The sequence below is a fragment of the Chaetodon trifascialis genome, chromosome 16, assembly GCF_039877785.1.
Source record: "Chaetodon trifascialis isolate fChaTrf1 chromosome 16, fChaTrf1.hap1, whole genome shotgun sequence".
NCBI lineage: Eukaryota > Metazoa > Chordata > Actinopteri > Chaetodontiformes > Chaetodontidae > Chaetodon > Chaetodon trifascialis.
This window is the reverse complement of record NC_092071.1, coordinates 10631354-10651760: the sequence shown is the minus strand read 5'-3', so window position 1 is coordinate 10651760 and position 20407 is coordinate 10631354. Positions and strand designations below refer to the sequence as shown.

Below are 20407 nucleotides of genomic sequence, written 5' to 3'. Positions count from 1 at the left end.
CATTATTGTCCATGTTGTTTTGAGCCAAGGCACAAATGTCTTTCACAAGTAAACACAGATGCCTTATATTTCTATCAAAACAAGGTTTTATTGCATAAACATATATGGATATATATATATATTTTTTTAGATTAAACAGATTAAACTTGTTATTTGCATTTTTAAATATCCATTCAGTTGGTGACTATTGCTGTTTCCTTTTCTAAGCAGCATGCCAAGGTTTGTATTACATATCTGTGTTTAGTTTTTATCTCTGTACAATCTACAAGGTAAAAACATGTTTTGGTAAAAACAAATCTCAAAAGTAACTTTCAAAAACATGAAAATCATGAACTGACCGCGTCCTGTTACAGATGTACAGTATAACAATGTAAACTTCAAAAGTGTTGATAAAAGGTCTTTCAAACGAGTTTCCCTCACATAGCCATGCAAGGATGTCTGAATGGCACAATTATTAGAGAATTGTTAAGATAAAGTGGTCTATGCTGGTTTCAAAAGGACCATGACGTGAATAGACAAAAGGTGAAAACATGGTCCATTGGTCAAATGTCAAATGTGCAGAGAATATCAAAGACATAAAACTGACTTACGAGGATAACTGTAGCATACATTATACAGCAGTTTATACAGGACTATGAGGCAGTGAGTGACTAAAACACACAATATATCGTATTCAATGCTAATTTTAACCATCCACAGGGAGACCTACAGACTCTACCCAAGATGAAGTGAAACAGAGATGATGATGATGATGATGCTGATGATGATGACGTGACCTTGTATTTGCATATTTATGAAAATGCCCTCTCCTGCACTCTGATTTGATTAATAGCTGGTAGAAACTAGAAAAAATGGCTATTACAGTATAAACTGGAAAGTCAAATATGTGACAGTAGTACATACATACCTACATTTAAACCAAGGCTGTGCCACCACAGAGAAAGATTAAATGGATTTCCCTGTCTTCCAAAGACATGAAAATCTAAACAACAACATGCATACTGATTTACAGTATAATACATTTTTGCTGTGATAGTTGATCTTACAAAGCTATGTGTCGTTTTAAAAGAAAGCCCTCTCCCCTTCATATTTCCTCTGACCCAGACAGCATATAAACTCACATGGTTGTACATTAGTTTGATTGAAATATCTCATTTTGTTTCATCCACCCCTGCAAAAGACAAGAGAACAAATAGTCGCTCCAAAGAATTATGGGAACGAACCACCCTCCAATCCAATGATGTCCGAGCGGGCACCATGCAATTTAGGAATCCACATATGCTGCTGTTATGGCATATAATGTTGCAGTCAGCAAGTTTCCAGTTTCAAAGATGGCATTTACATAGAGCCAGACAATGTGGTGGGAATAATTGTCACATTAATGAAAATATTTTTTTTTATGATATGTATTAATAGCAGAAAATAATCACTTATAAAATAATAGAAATGATGCTCACTATAATGAACTGTGTTCTACCGACTCTTTCAGTGTATTAAACAAAAATGAATCTCAGGTAATCTTTGTCCTTTGGACAGCATTCTGGAAAACAAAACAGAATATGAACATGTAATTACGATAAGATCCAACTGACGGAAGACAAACAATAACTTGTCTATCGCCCAGCCTTACACCCATATTAAAAAACAAAAACAAAAAACTTTTCCATCCTCCAATTTAATTTGTGGTGTCACTGGGATGTTCAACCTCCATTATAAAATAAGAGGAGCATGACTGCAAACTCCTCCAAGGTCTTTGCGAAACTTTTTCATCCCAGCAAGCTTTATAAAAGTGGAGTGCCATCAGGTCCAAACCATAAAACATAGCTATGACCCCAGAAACGACCACAGGAACAGCAGTAGTCGCCTTCAGACTGTCATCCAACCCTGAGCTGTACACTTGTGCAACAACACAGTTTGGGTTGTGGAAAAAAAAAAAAACTGCTCCAGTACAGATCAAACAGTGCCTGTGACACTAACACAACACATGTCAAAGCCCAAATTCAGTGGCGTGATCCTTCAATTCTGAACACCTTGTAAACATGGCTGTTCAAGCGTTACGCTGCAGTTCTCTTTTCAGCCACTAGACTGCAACCTTTTCCAAGAAAACAACTGTACCAGCAGTATATCGCAGCTCTATAGCACTATATCCCTGATTTATCTCACTAGTTTCTATCCTTCATACATTCTGCCATTGAGAAGAATAAGACATTACATAAGCTAAGTAGTTCTATATATACAATGAACTCCACAGAGCAATGTTTGGTATGGCAGTGTGTATATACTGGCATGCTTTTGTGTGGTTTGTATTTACCACACTAGGGCAGTATTACAATGAGATGCTGAGGTGAAACAATTTACTACCAACACATAACTAAAAATGTCGTAACATATCTCATCCTGGTCTTATTGTGAACCATAGCTCCACTGGCATTTGATTTGATGCCTCTTCATTCTTACCTTTATACACCTCTCAGGCAGCCTGAGCTTACACTATGTGTGTGGACAGTCTTTTACACACCCACACAAATCAGTCAATCAATTGATCGCATTAGGAGTAAGGATTAGATACAGTGGGACAGCAATGATTCTCACGTGGTCCCTCTCTGAGTATTGAGTTGTGCTCCTTGTATACACATAAAGACTTCATGTGTCCCAACAATGGTGGACTGAGCTGTTGATGTGTCACAAAAAGCGTGATGTTTATACATGAGTTTATGAGATGTGACGGATTTCCTATGCAATTAAATACTGTGCCCACATTCACTCGGTTCATTCATTCAGCGCTGCCTCTCTAGGGTAAATACGCAGTTGTCTATAAGAACCACCGTTTGCTTTTAAAATTAGGAATGGCTCAAAGCACCTGATAAACACTTTCGGTAATTAGAAAATCAAGTTTAAAGGGTGGTCTTGGTCTTGAAGACGACAAAGTAAAACTCACTGTTTATTTTCACGATTTATATAAAAACATAATTATTTTCCAGTTCAGTAACTCTACATGGTGACATCTTCAATGCAAAGCAATCATATCTTTATTCGTTTCACTCACATTGTCTGCTTCTGCAAGGTAAGTTCAAATTAAACTTGAAAAAAAAAAATTAAAATTAAATAAAAAAACTCAACTGATTGTTTAGAGAAGTGCTTGGGTTGTGGCTGGTCCAGCTTTGGCTGCAAAGACAAGATGTGAGGTCATGGCTGTTCTGTCCACTTCCCATGCTCACAGTGCAATTGGTTACTCCATGCCGTTCCGCAGCATCTGATTGGCTGCGATGAGCATGACACTGATGATGAAAGCCATGGCGAAGGCGCAGATCAGGCTTTTCCTGACGCACGTCTGGCGATTCTTCTTCTTGGGATGGACTGAGAGAATGAAAGACAGGAGAAAAGAAATGAGAAACTGCAGCATATTTCTGTTAACACGACAGTTTCTACATGTAACTCATGTTTGTGCCTCGCATGTGATGGTTATTAGTCAATTAACTCATTACTTTATTAGTTTAAATATAATAATTTAACTTGAAGGGAATACTTTAAAGCTTTGGGAAATACACTTATTTGCTGTCTTGTGGAGACTTAGAGAAGAAGATCGATACCACTCTCATATTTGTATGTTAAATATGGACCTAGAGGCAAGAAACAATTAGCTTAACTTTGCATAAAGTAAATTATATCTTACTTAACCAACAGATAACCCCAGTAAAACCAGTAGCCTAGTTTTTACACTGCAGCTTTTATTAGGATTAAACAAAGATAAAGACAGATATAACATGCTAATTAGTGAACTTTAAACATGCTGATAGGCAGATTCTTTGGACAGAGCTGAGCTAGCTGTTTTCCCAATTCCAGTCTTTGTGCTAAGCTAAGTTAAGCTAACCACCAGCCAGCATAAGCCAAGTATAACAGTCGTATCAATCTTCTCATCTGTCAGCAAAAAAAATTGAACTTTTATTCCCAAATTGTTGAAATGTAGCTTTAAGTAATCAAATAAAACTTCACATTCAAACAACATTCTATAAACAAAACAATTCAGCTTTGCATGAATTAAAAAAACATTTCAGGTAAAGATGCAACATTAAACAGGAGTCAGCAGAAGAATGAACTTGTGCTCCTTTGAAAGAAGCTAAAAGGAAAACCCTGCAGAATGATTAATAAACCTAAGATACATTTGCATAATCGTTAAAGTCTCTTCTGTTGTGTCAATATGATATGTACAAATGCAGAGTGATACTATGCATGAAAGCAGTAATATGCATTAAAAAATCTGATTCATGAATTGCGAATGCAATTTAACCTGTTTCTCAAGGTGCACCTCCATTCTTTGACCCAAAACAAATACATGTGAAACAGCAGCTAACATTTCTAGTTTCCATGTTTCGCAGCTTTTCTCTGTGACCCAGATCATCAGTGGAAGTGTCTCCAATGTAAAAATGATGAATACATGAGAGGCACAAACTGGTTCTGACACTCTATGCTGCAGCAACAACAAAGACAATAAAAGTGAGGTGGAACTTTTGTTCTGATACCTATCTGTGTGGGCTTAAAGGCCTCCCCCCCCAAAAGACTTAATCTCTGGAGAATGAGAGCGGGAGAGGAGAAGAGATGGATGTGTCCTCCAACAGGCCTTGCAGCAAGAGCAACAACCAAAAGTTTCCTGTCTGTCAGCCCCCTTGTCTCAGTTTGTAAGAATCACATGCCGCATCAATAAATCAAGTCAGAACTCTGAGTCGTGGATCTAAGGGGGACTGTAAAAGGGGCTGAAGTCCCACTGGGCAGAAAGAAGATGGGAAGGAAGCAGGCATGAAAGAGGGAAGTTGAGGATGTGGGAAGAAGGTTAAATGTGGGGAGCCACACAGCTGTTCTTCTTTATCCCTCCCATGCCTACTTCTCCTTTTTCAACATCTTTCCACTGTTCTTTTTTCTCACCCTGACTTCACGTCACACCCTTCCCTCAACACCAGAAACTTTGTGAGAGAGAGTGCCAAGCCAGCAGTTCCCTGATCCCTTCCTTAGCCTCTTATCTCCTCCTTCACTGTCCCTTCGCCGCTAAGTTTCTACAGTTCCTCCCGGCTGTCTCTTTTTAGGACTCCCTGAGACTGCGGGCCAGTACCCAATGGATTCATTAAGACTTTCTCCCAGTTTTCTGGTACGTTTGATCTGCCTTTACCTTTGTCCTAGTCTGACTTGTGGATGTTTCACAAGTTTTTGTTTCCCTCTTGTCCCGAAGCAATTTAACTTCTTACATCTTATGTCTCAAGAAAAATGCCTACTGTGTTTCACTTGTAGCAACCCGTTCCTCATTCCAGGCTTTGAAACTCAAAGAAATGCATGCTTTTCCTCAGATTAATAGATTTTTATCTGTTTTCTTGAATATGCCTCAGTATTCTTGATCTTTCTCTCAGGATCACCAGCTGTGTGGATATTCATGTTGCGGCAAATTAGAAATTTTACCTTGAATTTTGCCAAGCAAGAGTTAGAAAATCATTCAGCGTGTGTGTGTTTAAAAGCGTTGTTTTCAGTCACCCTCAACTATACACATTGTCTTTTCCACTTTATTCTAGCTGAAGAAAGACTTCAGAGGAACTTTTCTCCAGCCTCTGTGCAATCTCGCTTTTCTTAACCTTTCCTCTTGCCTTCACACATCTCAGTGTTTTCCTGCTCTATTTCCCTCTGCTTCAGCCACATCTCCTATCTTATTCCATTGTTCCGGTAGATTAAGTTAATGGTGCAGACTTGTACTTCAATCAAGTGGGATTTTATAATACAGACCATCCAATCATGTCAAAATGTGTGTGTCTGGATGCAGCAATATGTTTGTGAATTTGTCTTTGTTTGTCCACAGTTAAACCATAATGAAGTAGTTTTTTGGGAAATAGGCTTATTTCTGAGAGTTAGATGAGAAGATCGATACCACTTTTAAATCTCTCCCTTAAGTATTGAGCTAGAGCCAGGAGGCAATCATCTTAGCTTAACATAAAGACTAAAGAAATGGGCAAAGAGCTAACCTTCAAATACAGGCTCTAAAGCTCACTAGTTACTTGAATAAATATGTTTTGGTCATAAGTTAATTAGCTCATTGTCAAATCACTGGATGAAATATCATCTGCATTACAGTGCAAAATTACTTTTTATAAGTAGAGGTATTTATACCAGCAAAGAACAGCCTCCTCACCTCCCTCATACTCAGGGCAGTTCCCTGAGGTTTCATTGAGGCTCTCTTCCTCGGTGATGATGATGTTCTCTATGTCCTTCATTGTCAGGTGGTCCCGGAAGGCGTGGAACAGCACCTGCTTCAACTCATCCAGAGACAGCTGCTGCATGTCAAACTGCAGGGGCACACAACCATCATTGCAGAGACACAGTCATCCACAAACTGGCTTTTTGAGGACAGATAAATATAGAAGAGAAAAATAAGGTGTGAAATTTACAAGCTGCAAGAAATTATGGCATGTAAGAATTTGTGTTTTATTTCCTAAATGTGTTGTGTACAGGTACAGTACGTAAGTAGGAGAGGTGTCAGTTGTAATGTAATGGCAGCATGTGTGCCTGTGCATCACTGGTGCTATTTTTGGGTGCCTGAATCAGTATGCAAACCTGTACGTGTGCATTGATATAGGTGGATAAATATATGCAAGCACAATTGGTTTATGGATGTATCAATTAAAATGGAAATACCAGCACAGTTAGTTCCTTGCAGGTCGTTGTATTCTCAGTTGTGTGTGCAAGTTTGTGTTTTAAATGATTTATGAGGCTTTGGCCAATCAGTCACTGGAAGTCTGAATCTTAGCCTCTCTCCTATTCCCTGTTTGCCCTTCCATCACCATCACATGCATCCTGTCCCCCAGCAGATCCCTCCTATAATCCATAGGCACACACACACAGACACACTGTCCTCAAACCCGCAGGATCTATGTCTAGATTATTTCCTTCACTGACAGCTTGGTTTAGCACAACAGATGGACATACTGAGGCAGGAAATGTGAAGAGGAAGAAAATAGGGGGTTGACCGAGAGAAAGATGAGATGAGAAAACAGTCAGAGGTCAGTGAAAACTGAATGAATGAATGAATGAAAGAAGCACAGGGGGACACTGATGGAGAAACCAGAGCTGACTGACAGTGGAGGTATGGACTTGAAAGAGCTGTGATGGTGAAGAGGGGATGCTCATTTCAACTAGGGAATGGCAGTCCTCCTGCTTTACAACAATGCATGTAAACCAATACAAACAGCATCTCTCATGCTCAACCAGCTTAGGTAAAGCAACACATCTGGTTTGCCAAAGGAAAACTAGCTGATGAGAAACTAGAAACTGTACTACTAGCAGAACTGGGTATTGAACCTCATGTGATCATCATTCAGGCTATGGAAACCTGGCACTGAATGCCTGCTCAGGTTTGTAGTTTACTGAATCTTTAAAGGAATAGTTTGATTTTAGGAGACATGCTTCCTCGCTTTCCTGCTGACTGGCATTAAAAGACCACTTGCATATACTGTATGTCCGTTAAATATAAAATGATAGTCTCTTCGCTTAGCTTAGCATACAATCAGGGGAAAGTAGTGCCTACCAGCACCACTAAAGGTTATGAATTAATACATGACATTGTGTTTGTTTAATACAAAACAAAAGTGAAAAAGTGAAAAAGAATACATTCGTGCTTTTTTTTCAGAGGTCACATGTTCGAGTATTTCTTGGCGGGACTTCCTGGACTCTTGTTGTCACCATGTGGTTGCCAGGCAACTAGACTTAACTCCAGCAGGTCGCTGCTCCCAGCCAAGAAATAGTCCAGCACATAGCAGCTGGTTTAACTACCAGATATTGTTTTTATATATTGAAATAGGACAACATTTTAATTAGTGAGTTTTAAAGGTGCTGGTAGGCAGAATATTTTTAACCTTTGGAAGAGCCAAGGTGCTTCCCTATTTTATGCTAAGCTAAGCTAAGCTAGCCTGTAGCTACATACTTAACTGACAGATCTGAAAGTTGAATATTTTCATTTAACTCTCAGCAAGAAATCTAATAAGTCTATATTTGAAAATGTCTGACTATTCATTTAACGACATATACCGGTTTTGGACCTAATTTTGCCTTGTTTCATTGAGGCTCTTAAGTGCTTGTGTTTAGACTTAGTTAAATTAGATGTTACATTATACCCTGCTCTGTTTACTGTGTTGCTGTTCTCTGTAACATCAGATTACAACACTGCAACAAAGAAATCAGTGGAACGTAACGAAGGTATCAAAGCAGCAATTCAGGGGCGTGATGTCATTTACCACCATACATACATACACGTGAAAAGAAACACATACAGTCATGCGAAACACACATTTTATGTATATGTTAAACCTTTCAGTTGGTTATGTAGAAATTTTCCATGCGTGCCTCTGCAAGACGCTCTGCAAATGCAATCTAACCATTCATGTTGCTTTCTCGGGTGATTTACACCGCAATTATGGAAACATGCATGTGGATTCATACACACACAGGCACACACATTCACATGAACAGCAACACTTTACAACATTAATAGCAAACCTGGGTCATTGCAATAAAGAGAATAATTTCAAACACACATACAAACACACTCATTAAATTGCTCATATCTGGTCTTCTATCTCTCTCTCACACACAAAAGCACACAAACACATGCAGGTGGTTGGCAAACTTAGGTCAAACTATTTTTCTTTTCTGTCAAAGAGAGCTTTTCCCACTCTGTGGCTTCTTTAAATAGCAAACAAGCAAACGTGACAAAGAAGGGCCAAACAAACAAGATTCAAAATTACAGTTGCAAACACCTTAGCCTGAGAGAGTTGAGGAGCCAAAGCCAAATGTAAACAAAAGTGCCATTTATCCACTAAAATATAAGGGTTAGAAGCTGGTGTCACTCCCAGTTTGACTGACAGATGTTCGAAACATGGACAACATGGACCCACACTTTCAATAATGATGATTCTTTTTTATTTAAAATTCTTCTATCACATATGTGATGTCCAATTTCTCAAACAAAAGCACAGATTGGACCTTTAACTCTGACTCATGCAACCTTGTGTGACACTCCAGAGCAGAGAAACAGGGAGTGGCAGCAGCATTTGGAGGTGAGCTGCCTGATTTCTGCTCTCCCCCTTGCAAAAGCTGTCTCTGCCTTGAATGGATGCTTGGAAACGAAGGAACAACTCTTTGGACTGCAGCCGCAGGACAGACAACATGACAGCTCAGAGCAGGAGCAGGGAGAATGTGCAATGTTCCTGTCTGTCTGTCTGAGGGAGGAAAAGCCACAGTGGGGCCGCTACCTGTTACCAACCAGCAGAGTGATTTCTCCCTCCGCCCGGTCTCTGAAGGACATCCACATCCACACACAGACACACACACACACACAGTGATGAACAGAGGATGCAAAGGCTCGAGAGTTTGGCTGTCAGAGCATTTTGTCTTCCACTGAATGAACTCAAATATGTGATGTGTGTGTATTTGTGTGCCTGTGAGTGTGCGTGTGACAGGAAAACAGCAGGGGATCATGAGCAGTGACCGGTGACATACTGACAGAGCCAGGACACATCAATCAGATGAACAGGTGCTTACACGCCGTCCCTCCCGTCTAATCCTGCCTGCCCTCGCACAGAAAAGGCTTGTTTCGTCAGTCGTCCACCTGCTTTGTCTTCTGACCCTTCTCTAAGAAGTCACCCAGAGTGACGGCCTGAAAGTATTGTTTCTTTTTTCCTGTACTCCTTCTCTCCCATTTTTCTGCCTAACAGCAGTGCTGTCAGGATTAGTTTGCACCTTCAAGTTCAAGTGAAGTTTCGGCGTTTCTCAAGCAAACCACGTCTGCACCAAAGTGCTTTAACCAAAAGGAAAAAGTACACACACAGATGCACACAAATACAGACACACACACTCAGAGGACACATGGTAGTAGAAACCTGCAGGTGGGAGAAGTTATTTTTAACAAGGACAGCAGAGGCAACAGCCAACCACAAATGAATAATAGATAAATTAGATCCACAGAAACAGAATCAGTCACAGTTGTATGTGATGTAATGAGATGCCTAAAAATATCAACAGATTTTGTCAATCTGAAGGAAAATGTTCAACAGCTGAGCAGCTGAAACTGAAGAGGCCCTGCCCCGCTCACTTTTTAGACAGTGCTAAAATAATTGCACTTCTAGTACTACATTTTACAAATCCACCAAATGGCAGTTATTATGTAACAGAGACACACCATGTTTTAAATTACCGCACATTTGGCTCTCGTGGTCATCAGTATGAACATTGCAGACTGTCTCAACAGATGCAGATGACAGTGATGAGCCCGTCACTGCTCGACTGTTTTGTTCTGCCTTCTTTTCAGTCTCTGTTTTTACTGACAGAAATGCTGATACTGTAGATGGTCGTGCTTTAAAACTACAAGTTAATGGTGGGAAATTTTGATTAAAACTTAATAAAACCTTGAATTAATATTTCTAATGTAACATTTGACACAAATAAGGAGACTGGATTGTACAACTTCAGCAAATAAGGAGTCTACCTTTTGATTTTCTCATTGGCTGCCTGGAGGGATGTCAGTTGTTCAAGTGCTTGAAATGAGAGTCAGATGAGAAGATCAATGCTTCTTTCATGTCTGTCCATTCAATATGAAGCTGGAACCATGAGATGATTAGCTTAGCTTAGCATAAAGAGTGCAAACAGGACTATTTCTTGGCCTGGTGCAGTAACTTCAGGCTTTATCATCATGTGAGGATGGCAGGCAGCCGACAGAGACTCCAGAGGCTCTTTAAGAAAGCTACACATGATTTGGTGGTCCTTGTGGTGGCAGTCGTTCAGGAAGCAGAGCAGGTAGAGTATTTATTGTGGGGTTGGCTGAATCACTGATCTGTTGTCTGTATGTTATGTCAAGTGTTTTTAAGCAAGAACCCCAAGACAAAAACATCTTCCAAATAAGTGTAATGCAAAACAGCATTTTTCAGCTACAGGAGATTCTGCAGGCTTACGTCCTGCACTCTCTCAGCACAAACATTTTTTTAGAGACTATAAACATTGCTATGATATTGGCTTAAAAAATGTTTTTATCTTTAGGTACTGTAGCTCAATTTGCAATGGAAGAGCAGGTGCTTCCTTTTTCAAATCTAATTTACTGACTGTCAGCAGAAATGCGGAGTAACTTGAGTCAGGATATTTCAAAGCAGATATCTAAATCTCCCCGAGGTTTACTCCGGCCGTGCTACAGTGGAAAATAAGCAGAAAAACAGGGACCTCTTCAGCAGTACATTGAATCAATCAGCAGGACGTGCAAAATGTATTCGACACACGCACACACAAATGCATATGCAGATGAAAATGTGATTACACACAAAACTTGGCAACTCCAGTGTCCCCAATGAAGTCAATCATTATACATCTCAGTGTGCGAGGATATTATCTGAACATACTGAACTGAGTCATTATGGCCCACCATGATGTGCCTCCTTCTCTTCCATCTTTCTCTTTTCAACACAATGACTCTCCCTGTCTTCCTGTCTCCCTCTGAGCTCTGTGAAATATAAACAGACACACACGAAATGCTGCTCTCAGAGTCCTCAGAGACACACTTCCTCCTACCATTTCATCCCCCTCCTCCTCTCTCTTCCTATTTTTTATTTTTTCCTCTCTTCTTTCATTGCTCGCTCCCTCTCTCCTGCTTCTCTCCTCTCATTTTCCCATTTTTCCCTATTTTCTTTTGGTTTGTGTCTCTTTGTGGGTGGAGAACATTTGAAATCACCCCTGAGACGCACACCGTCTGCGACCTTCATGAATCACAGTCTGTCGTACCTCTTCTTTTCATTTTCTTCCACTCTCCTCCTTTGTGGTTTTCTTTTATATGCCTGTGTCTTTATGTGGGGCATTCCCCCACACCGCCACCACCACCACCACCCTCCCCATCCCCACACATTGTCCAGCTCCCCTCTCTATTCTCTCATCTCTCCCTGGCTGGCTGGCTGGCTGGCACTCTGTAGCCCGTCTTGCTCCATCCTCCTTCATAGATGCAATGCATCTCATTTATAAAAGGTGTTTCATTTCACACAATTTAGAAAGAAATTATCTTGATGTTAAAATCAGCATTTTTTTTGCATTCACTTAGTTTGTTTTCTGATGTGTGAATGGCATAGTCGTTTTTAAAAATATATATATTTACTGAAGTGAAATCTAGGATAAAGAGCGTCTATGTAAATGTGTGTAACCTGAAACAGACACACACCTCCTCAATTCAGTGAGTCACCCTCTAAATGTTTCTCCTCTCATTTGACTCAAGGAAAGCAGAGAACAGCTTCCTGAGAGCTGTCACCCTGCTCAACCAACCGTCCTCATACTCAACACACAAACACACACATACACATACACACACACGCTACAAATGAGGCACTTTTCATAATTGTCGCATGTCTTACCTAACAAACACACACACAAAAAAAACACTCTGAGAGCAGCAAATTTTCTGTCCGGAACAATTTTCCAAAACAAAGGAAGCGTGTTCAAAAGCATGTAGATGAGCTGCAGCCTTAATCACCACTGAGCCCAGTTTGGACCATTGAAAGCACACAAGCTCAGACTTTCCACATACCGGGGCACATCCCTGCAATCTTTATTATGGTAATAACCTCCTGCAATAGTGTGAATGATAAACACACACACACACCTTAACCCAAAAACATACACATACTCGCATAAAGAAACACACTTAATTCTCAGCAGGTCTCTTTTCCCTTCAAGGCGAAAAAAAAAACAAAAACGCTCTGTTATTGTCAGGGAACAGGAGACACAGGTGGGGGGGTATGAGAGGGTGTTTTGGTGCATGTGTGTATTTTTTAAGTAGGTGTGCGCCTGTGCAGGGAACCTGCAGAAACTAGGGCTGTGCTTAAGGATGACTGCCGAAATACACAGTGAGAGTAAGCGAGAGGAGGCGTAAAGGATGGAACTGATAAATGACGAGGATTGTGAGTGATGAGAAACAGACTCCGGCTTTGCCTCTCACCTGCCAGAAGATGTTGTCAATGGTGTTGCCCAGGAATCCTTCTCTGTTGTCAGACGACAGCAGTTTGGGTCCCAGTATTGTCATGAACTCCTCAAAGTCCACCTGGCCGTCCCCTGCAGGCACACGCACACACACACAGAAAGGCAGAGAGACAGACCGGGACAATAGAAAATCAGATACACACACTGGAGGGCTGGCAGACCGGAGCTAAATAATGCATTTTATGCTGAAGTTTACTTGCTTGCCGAAACAAAGAAAAGCACCCTGAGACAGATCAACAGATGGATGTGCCCTCATCCATGACAAACAGCCATGTATCACCACTAATTCACCTTTCAAAGAAGGTGCACCTGTGCGAGCGCGTGCACGTGTTTGTCTGCGATTGATTGTGGGACTGTTTGTTGCAATTGAGGGAACATTTCGCTAATTTGAATTCAAAGGACACAACTTGTGCTTGCATTATATATTCTTGGGCTGCATGTTGTTAGAGATACCAATCAACAGGCAGCGTCCCGTGGAATTAATACTCAGTGAACATCTCCACTACAGCTTCTGTTATAAACAGAGTTACTGAGTTACCTCCAAATCACCGACTTATGACACTATATATTGCAAATATTGCGTTTACAGCGTTGTCTAATGCTCTGTTTATTGTTTATTAGAATAAGTAGCATATCAGATGCATTAGCTGTCTGCACAAGTCCCAGTGCTGCTGTGTTAGTATTGGTAGCAGGATAACACTTTATTTAATGGGCCTGTAATTTCTGAATAATTTCCAAGAATGTTCCTAGAAAGAACTATGTAATTTGGTGGTAATTACGGGGAAAATAGAGGCAAACTTCAGTTGGTATCTTGCAATAAATGAATCCTAATTAATTGCTGTGTAATTTGGAGAGCATTTCATTCCAGGAGTGCTCAGCAGGCCAGCTGAACATGCAAAATGGGGAAGTTGCAAGCATACAATTTAACATATATGGAGCAGTTAATCTGCAGTAAAGGAATTTATTCACCCTCCACTAAGATTAGTGCCAAATTACACAGTCTTTTCCAGGAAATGTCTTGGAAATACTTAAGAAATGCAGTCTCTAAAATGAAGTGTTACCTTGTAATACAGCATATTATTGGTATCAAACAGCATCAGCTCTCTGTTCTGAAACCTGACTGCAGTTTGTCAAAAATGCAGCTTTAAATTAACATAACATAATATTACATTTTAAGACTACTTTGCCTAAAACCTGGATAAGAAGGTAATGCCAGAGATCAGCGGATTAAGAATCTGAAGGAGGGATTTAATCAAATTAAAATGGAAGGAGTCTCCGTCTGTATGTCCTTCGATATTCTCCACAAGCGTTCATCCCATCAACTGAACACTCGCTGGGTGTATTGCTAAGGGCCCAAGGACGTGCAGTGTTGAGTGCGAGCTCTTGCGGTCTACAGGACCTATCTATTATTAGTGCATTACTACCACCAGAAGTACACACTGGGTAGTGCTGGGTACATCACAATCTCCGCCACTCACCACAGAACATTCAAGAACAGATGAAGAAAAACGGATGGGAAATATCACATTCTAGCAAAAATTTGCAAGTTTGCATTTTGCTTTTTTATTTTTTTGCTGAACTCAAACATTTCAAGTATAAATGACGTAACTTTTGGAATGAAGGCTTTTGTTCCTGGAAATAGCCCGGTCCCAAATAGCTAGCTGTTAGCAACGACAGATGTCAGTTCATTATCTCACGTTTGCCCTGAAGTTGAACAATATTTTTGCTTGATACACCAATCTCTAATTGTATCCTGGGCATCATCATCACCACCACGTTATGTGTCAGCCTGAAGTTGTTTGGGTGAGCAGTTCTCGAGAAAGCTGCAAGCAGCAGTACCAGACTCCAATCAGTCGGCCTGCTCCAAACAGGCACATTTTGATCGACCAATGCACTAGAAGTGAAATCAAATTAATCATCTGAAGGGCTGTGCAGGTTGTCTAACACCTGATAATAATTGGCATCCTTAAACTCATTGTGCCTGTGACCGCATTCAGTGCCATCCGAGCGACGACATTGAGATGATAGAAGTCAGAGGTAGAGGATTTTAAGAGCGATGCTGTTTCTCCTCAGAACAAATGGCAGCGCTGCTCTCAGACGGTCGGACTACTCATGGAGGCAAAAGCAAAAAGCTTTTAGCTGTGACCTTTGATATTTACCACAAGCTGCGAGCTGAATCAAGAGCAGGCAGATAAGAACCGGCTGAAAGATTGACTGGCTTGTTTGTGATGCAGGGACTGCTTAGGAGTAATTGCAAACCCCTGTGAATTTACAGGCAGGGCTGGAGTTTAAGGAGCAGGAGCAGACAGGTTCTCTTTTTATTGTCTCTGGGGGAATTCGCTTTTTGACAATTGACCACCTGCTGCCATTGAGGCAGTTTAGAGACAGTTTTGCAGGAACATTTTGAAGGAAACCCCCAATTCAAAATCCCATTTGGCCTCAAGCAAGTGAAGGAGGCATTAGGTTCTGCATTTTTTGGTATCAATTAATGTTTTTCATTTACATCACATTAAAAATATTCACATGGCTTGCTTTCTCTGGAAGGAAAATATTCTTCTTCAAGCTTGTACACAACCTATTTAAATATAGACACAACAGCAATAAACAAACATCATACACATGCAATATATGTTAAACAGCCACACACTTGTCCTTTTACGAGGAGGTTCACTGGAGAGGTGTGTGTTTGTTTGCATGTGTCCGAGCATACTCTGTGCATGCACCCAAGTGTGTGTCCTTATGTAGTGCCTCACCATCCATGTCCAGTCTCTGCATGATGATGGCCAGCTCCACTTCGCTGGGCATGTAACCCAGGGAGCGCATGGCCATGCCCAGCTCCTGTTTGGAGATGAAACCATTCCCATCACGATCCAAAACACGAAACGCCTCACGGATCTCTGCACGACAAACACACAACACATCGCTGTACATTCCTGTCGGTCTTTACTGCAATCTCATGTCAATCTAATTAATAATTCTACAGACGAGCAGTATTTTATGCAGAGTTCTGTTGACATTGCGGTGGATCCATTTTATTCTCTATGTGAAGTTAAACGTGTGAATTATGGTTGGTGCTGATTTGTGGCTTTCTGCTTGGTTTGGGACAAGGCTGGCAGGTGTGGTGTAAGATGTGAATGAGTCTTTCATCTCTCCTTCACTTCGTCATTTATTTCCTTCTCCTTGTTTTCTATATGTCTTAAAGGTCAGAGGCTCATCACAGCAGATGAAAATATTAAATATTGGTTCATCTTTATTCTTTCTTATATATATTCAGGCTTCTCTAATCTTTCTTGTGCGTGTGTGTGTGTGCGTGTGTGTGTGTGTGTGTGTGTGTGTGTGTGTGTGTGCATGCTGAACAGGTGAGTTTCTTTATTTTATTAATTTCCATTTATTCACCCACATTTGAGAAGTGGCTGTCATTTTCACTGTGCAGGTGCAATCACTCTGACTTGTAATTTTGGTTTTGTGCTTTTTTTTTGTAAAATGTGTACGTCATTTGTTTTTTCAAATTGTCTCCTTCACATTCTGCGCGTTTGATCTTTGTGTCCCTGCGTCATGTCTGTTACCATTCCCTTCTCCGCACTGCTTGTGTTACACTTCACATCCTGTGGTCGTGTGAATAATGACTGTTGTCTCTCAGGAGCAAAGGTAGAAATAGCGTGATGTTGTCACAGCGCTGCAAAACCTCTCAGGGAGGAGGTCATAGTGGACGGTTAAGTCATCAAACCGTGTGAGACTGGAGTCCGCTGTTTGCATCGTCTCTTACCTCCGTTCAGCATTGATCTGATCATTACCACAATCATTCTTTTACCCTTAAGCAGTTGCAATCAGTATTTTCATATGGATTAAATGACTTCTTGTATGCAGAAGGGGGCACTTGTATTGATAGACTCAGAGAATTATCACCTGACTTTGCAGTTTCTCTCAGCTGTACAGAGTTTCAGCTCATTGTTTTTGTTTTCTAGCTCACAACTTTACTGTTTTCGGTGTTTCCAGACTGTTTTCATCTGAAAAAGCTCTAAAAACTGACTGTACTCTACGTGCTCAGCACCAAACAGCAGACATTCAAATGAACGACTAGCTGGTGAACATCGTAGACACAGCTAAAGAGCAATCAGGTGGCCAGAAACTTGACTACAAATGAATTCCTGGCAAATTAATGATAATGTTGCTCCGTAACTGCTGGATGAGTAAATAAGCAACTGTTTGCCAACATGTTCAACATATCAACGGTGTTGTGTTTACAGCTCGTTGAACTCCAGCAAGGACACAGATCACAATCGCATTGCTCATTTCTAATGATAACAACGTTGTCTTGACAAAATGTGTCGACTCGGAGGGAAATGACAAGTGACCTACTTGCTTTTTAGATTTTGCAGACTTGCTGAGTTGAACAAACCATAAAAACTGCTTAAAGACTCAGACGGTGTATGACTGTGTCGTCAGCCTCGTAAAATCCCAAAATACAACAGTGAGCCATCAGATGGTGTCAGCGAGAAGGACTAATCCATTAGATGAAATCAATGATTAACAGGTTTTAGCAGGTAGATGGTGCTGCAAGGTGCTTCCCTGGTGCTGATAACAGGCTTTCCCATTAACAGGAAGTGCTGCAGCCTCTCTCTCAGGCAAATCAAGGTGAGGGTGATCTCCTACCCTCCCTTCCTCTCCCTCCCCCTCACTCTCCTTCCTTGTCTCTCTTACATCTTTATATATTTATTGTATTTTACAAACCCCGAGGGGCCTGTACCAATCCCTCCACACAGCACAATCACCACCAGTATTGCCAAGAGCATTTCCGACTCTCTCCTCCCACATAAAAGGCTTCCTTCTAACTTGAAATTGTAAGTAAACGCACACAGCTATCTGTTCATGCAGCACAATTACTCAAACCTCTGAGGACCTTCTTACAAAATACCCTGGTCAATCTCTGGCTAATTACTTGTCAATCAGTTGGTACTCCGCTCACAGCGGGGGTGGATGGGGTAGGAGGCGAGGCTTTGGGCTGGGGTAGAGGTGGTCGAATTTATCGACCTGATAAAGAAAACAGGGACAGGAGAGACTGTGCAGGTCCTCATTCAACATCTTTTGACAGGCGAGCACTCTGTCTGTGTATCTCCACACTTCAGGGGTGAGACAGGGTGTCATTTCAGCTGGCATTCGGCATTTGAGCAAATCTCTACAGGAGAAACACAATTGAGAAGAGTAATAGCCTGCCGCACGATGGAATTTAAATCACAATTTCCCCGAGACTAATCCTTTTCCTAACTTAAACGATGAATTTTACATGAAGTTCATCTCTCTGTGTCTCTCTCAGGCTGTGTGTCATTAATATTCTCGTCCTGACATGCTGCTCCTTCCTTCCTCTGTGTAATAAGTCCGTCTCAGATCTGCCTCCTATGTCTGTCTTTGCTCTGTCAGTTGCGTGAGAGCCGAAGTTCAGTCGCAGCCCCCATCTGAGCCTGTAAATATCCCCTACGGCTGATAACTAGACTCGAGCACCGTGCCACTGCCTCCCTTTCTCTCTCACAAAATAAAGTGAGAATCAGAGACGAGGGATGGGAAATGCAGGCGAGTGTGTGGCCTCCCAAAACAAAGTGAGATGTATTTGTATGCAGCTCAACAGTAAGGAGTACATTTTCAATAGGGTACGAATGAGTTGGTACGTGATCTATTACTGTGCGATGTCTGTATACGTGTGTGTTTGCGTGTGAGTGCGCAGCCCTGCCTGTGTGCGACAGTGCATTACAAAGTCAACCCCCCAGGACTGTACATGTTCTCACTGTGATTGATGAAACGCCTCAAAAGCAGAGAAAAGGATAGCGGCGATTCAACAGAGGGGTGATTAACTAGCCTTCTATCTGCGCTAACAGATGATCCTTAGAAGAACCTTAAGCATCTCTCTGAAGTGGGATTAGGAGTTTTCCAAGTGCTGGGAGCAAATACCACGGATATTTTGTCCACATCAAGAAATCCCATTGGTTGCGTTGGATCTGTGGCTGACAGGGTCTAGATAATGCTTAATCATAATGTCTGGAGTCTAAGAGTCTAGATTCAATTCATATAATAGCTCTACACTGGTTCAAACTACTTTACCCTTCTCGCTGTCCTTGACAAACACAACACAGACAGAAGCCAACCGGACTAATGATGATGAGACGTTTCAGCCACTGCACCAGCTTCAGCGCACTGAAGCAACTGTTTGTGTGAACTGGGTTGAGTCAAGTTGTGCACAAGGGACATTGGATTAAAAGATTTATGAGACAAAGTACTTCATACCAAAGCTCATTCGAGCAAACTACAATAGGCCACATGTATAAATACAAACAAACAGCTTCATTCAGAAACACACTCTTGTGCTCTCAGTCTTCACTCGGTGGAGGGATTACTGTAGCTCTCTCCCACCAAAGCAACCCAGTTCAGAAATACATGCACTCGTTGCAGCCTAGAAATCTTTGTTTTCTGCAGCTCGTCATAAGCGACTCATGTGAGGTTACGTCACAGCCTCACCTCAAATCAGGACCCACGTGTAATGACATACAGAGTGCTTCAGGATCCCTCAGCTTGTGGTCTGTATTGCATAAAAACTGGCACTCACTGAGCACACGCTGAATAGACTGCATGAAAGTGAAACTCCTTGCTGCCAGTTTCAGATGATATGAAAGAAAAGGGCCGTTTGTTAGTGCTTGGGTTTTATATTCTTAGGTCTGGCCATTAGTGATAATGAATTCATACTCACCAAAGCAATTGAGGAGCTCTGGGAAAATTGCTCTTAATACGTAACAAGCAGTCATCTTTACATTTTAAATATCCCTTTATTTGGAGGTCATGCTAAAAATGTACCTGTAATGATGTTAATGATTGCTAATGCTTATGCACAAGAAAACTGCAAGTGTGCACAGCTATGGCAACTCCTGCAGGTCAAAGTGGAACCAGGAAGTCTGCATGCTGCGATGGGTACATTGCAATGAATAGTTTGAATTAATCCACCTTTGTTTTCTCTTCCTAATACATTCACTGGGGGTTTAATACCTGCCTGTGGCCAGTTAAAAAAACTGAACCATGGTGGTTGTAATAAAACACAAATTTCCTTTAATCATAACATTCTTATATCACAAAACACTAATATGAGTTCTTTTTGAAGTAGTCATATTTAGACATTTTTGATAAAAGATGTGGAAACAACACAACGGATAGATTTAAAAAAATACATTCAAGAATCTAATTGCAATCTAACCAAAAACCCCTAAAGTCATGTGCACTGAATGCAAAATAATATACTTTTGGGTTTTTTACATTGAGATTGTGAAAGTGCAGTCTTCTGCTGTACAGTCTATCTATGAGATCGAAACAGGGGTCTGTGAGTGCCAGTGGC

General features: G+C 41.0%; 1 protein-coding gene across 1 annotated transcript in view; it reads right to left on the bottom strand.

Moving 5' to 3' along the window:
* Positions 1–63: 63 nt before the first annotated feature.
* The window catches only part of caln2 (calneuron 2), a 26782-nt gene continuing 6438 nt past the window's right edge, over positions 64–20407 (bottom strand). The window contains exons 3-6 of the mRNA XM_070983577.1: positions 15789–15932; positions 12995–13107; positions 6167–6320; positions 64–3357 (exon numbers count right to left, since the gene is read on the bottom strand). Coding sequence (XP_070839678.1) covers positions 3230–3357; positions 6167–6320; positions 12995–13107; positions 15789–15932 — 539 coding nt within the window. The 3' untranslated portion in view covers positions 64–3229. The remainder of the gene's footprint in view (positions 3358–6166; positions 6321–12994; positions 13108–15788; positions 15933–20407) is intronic.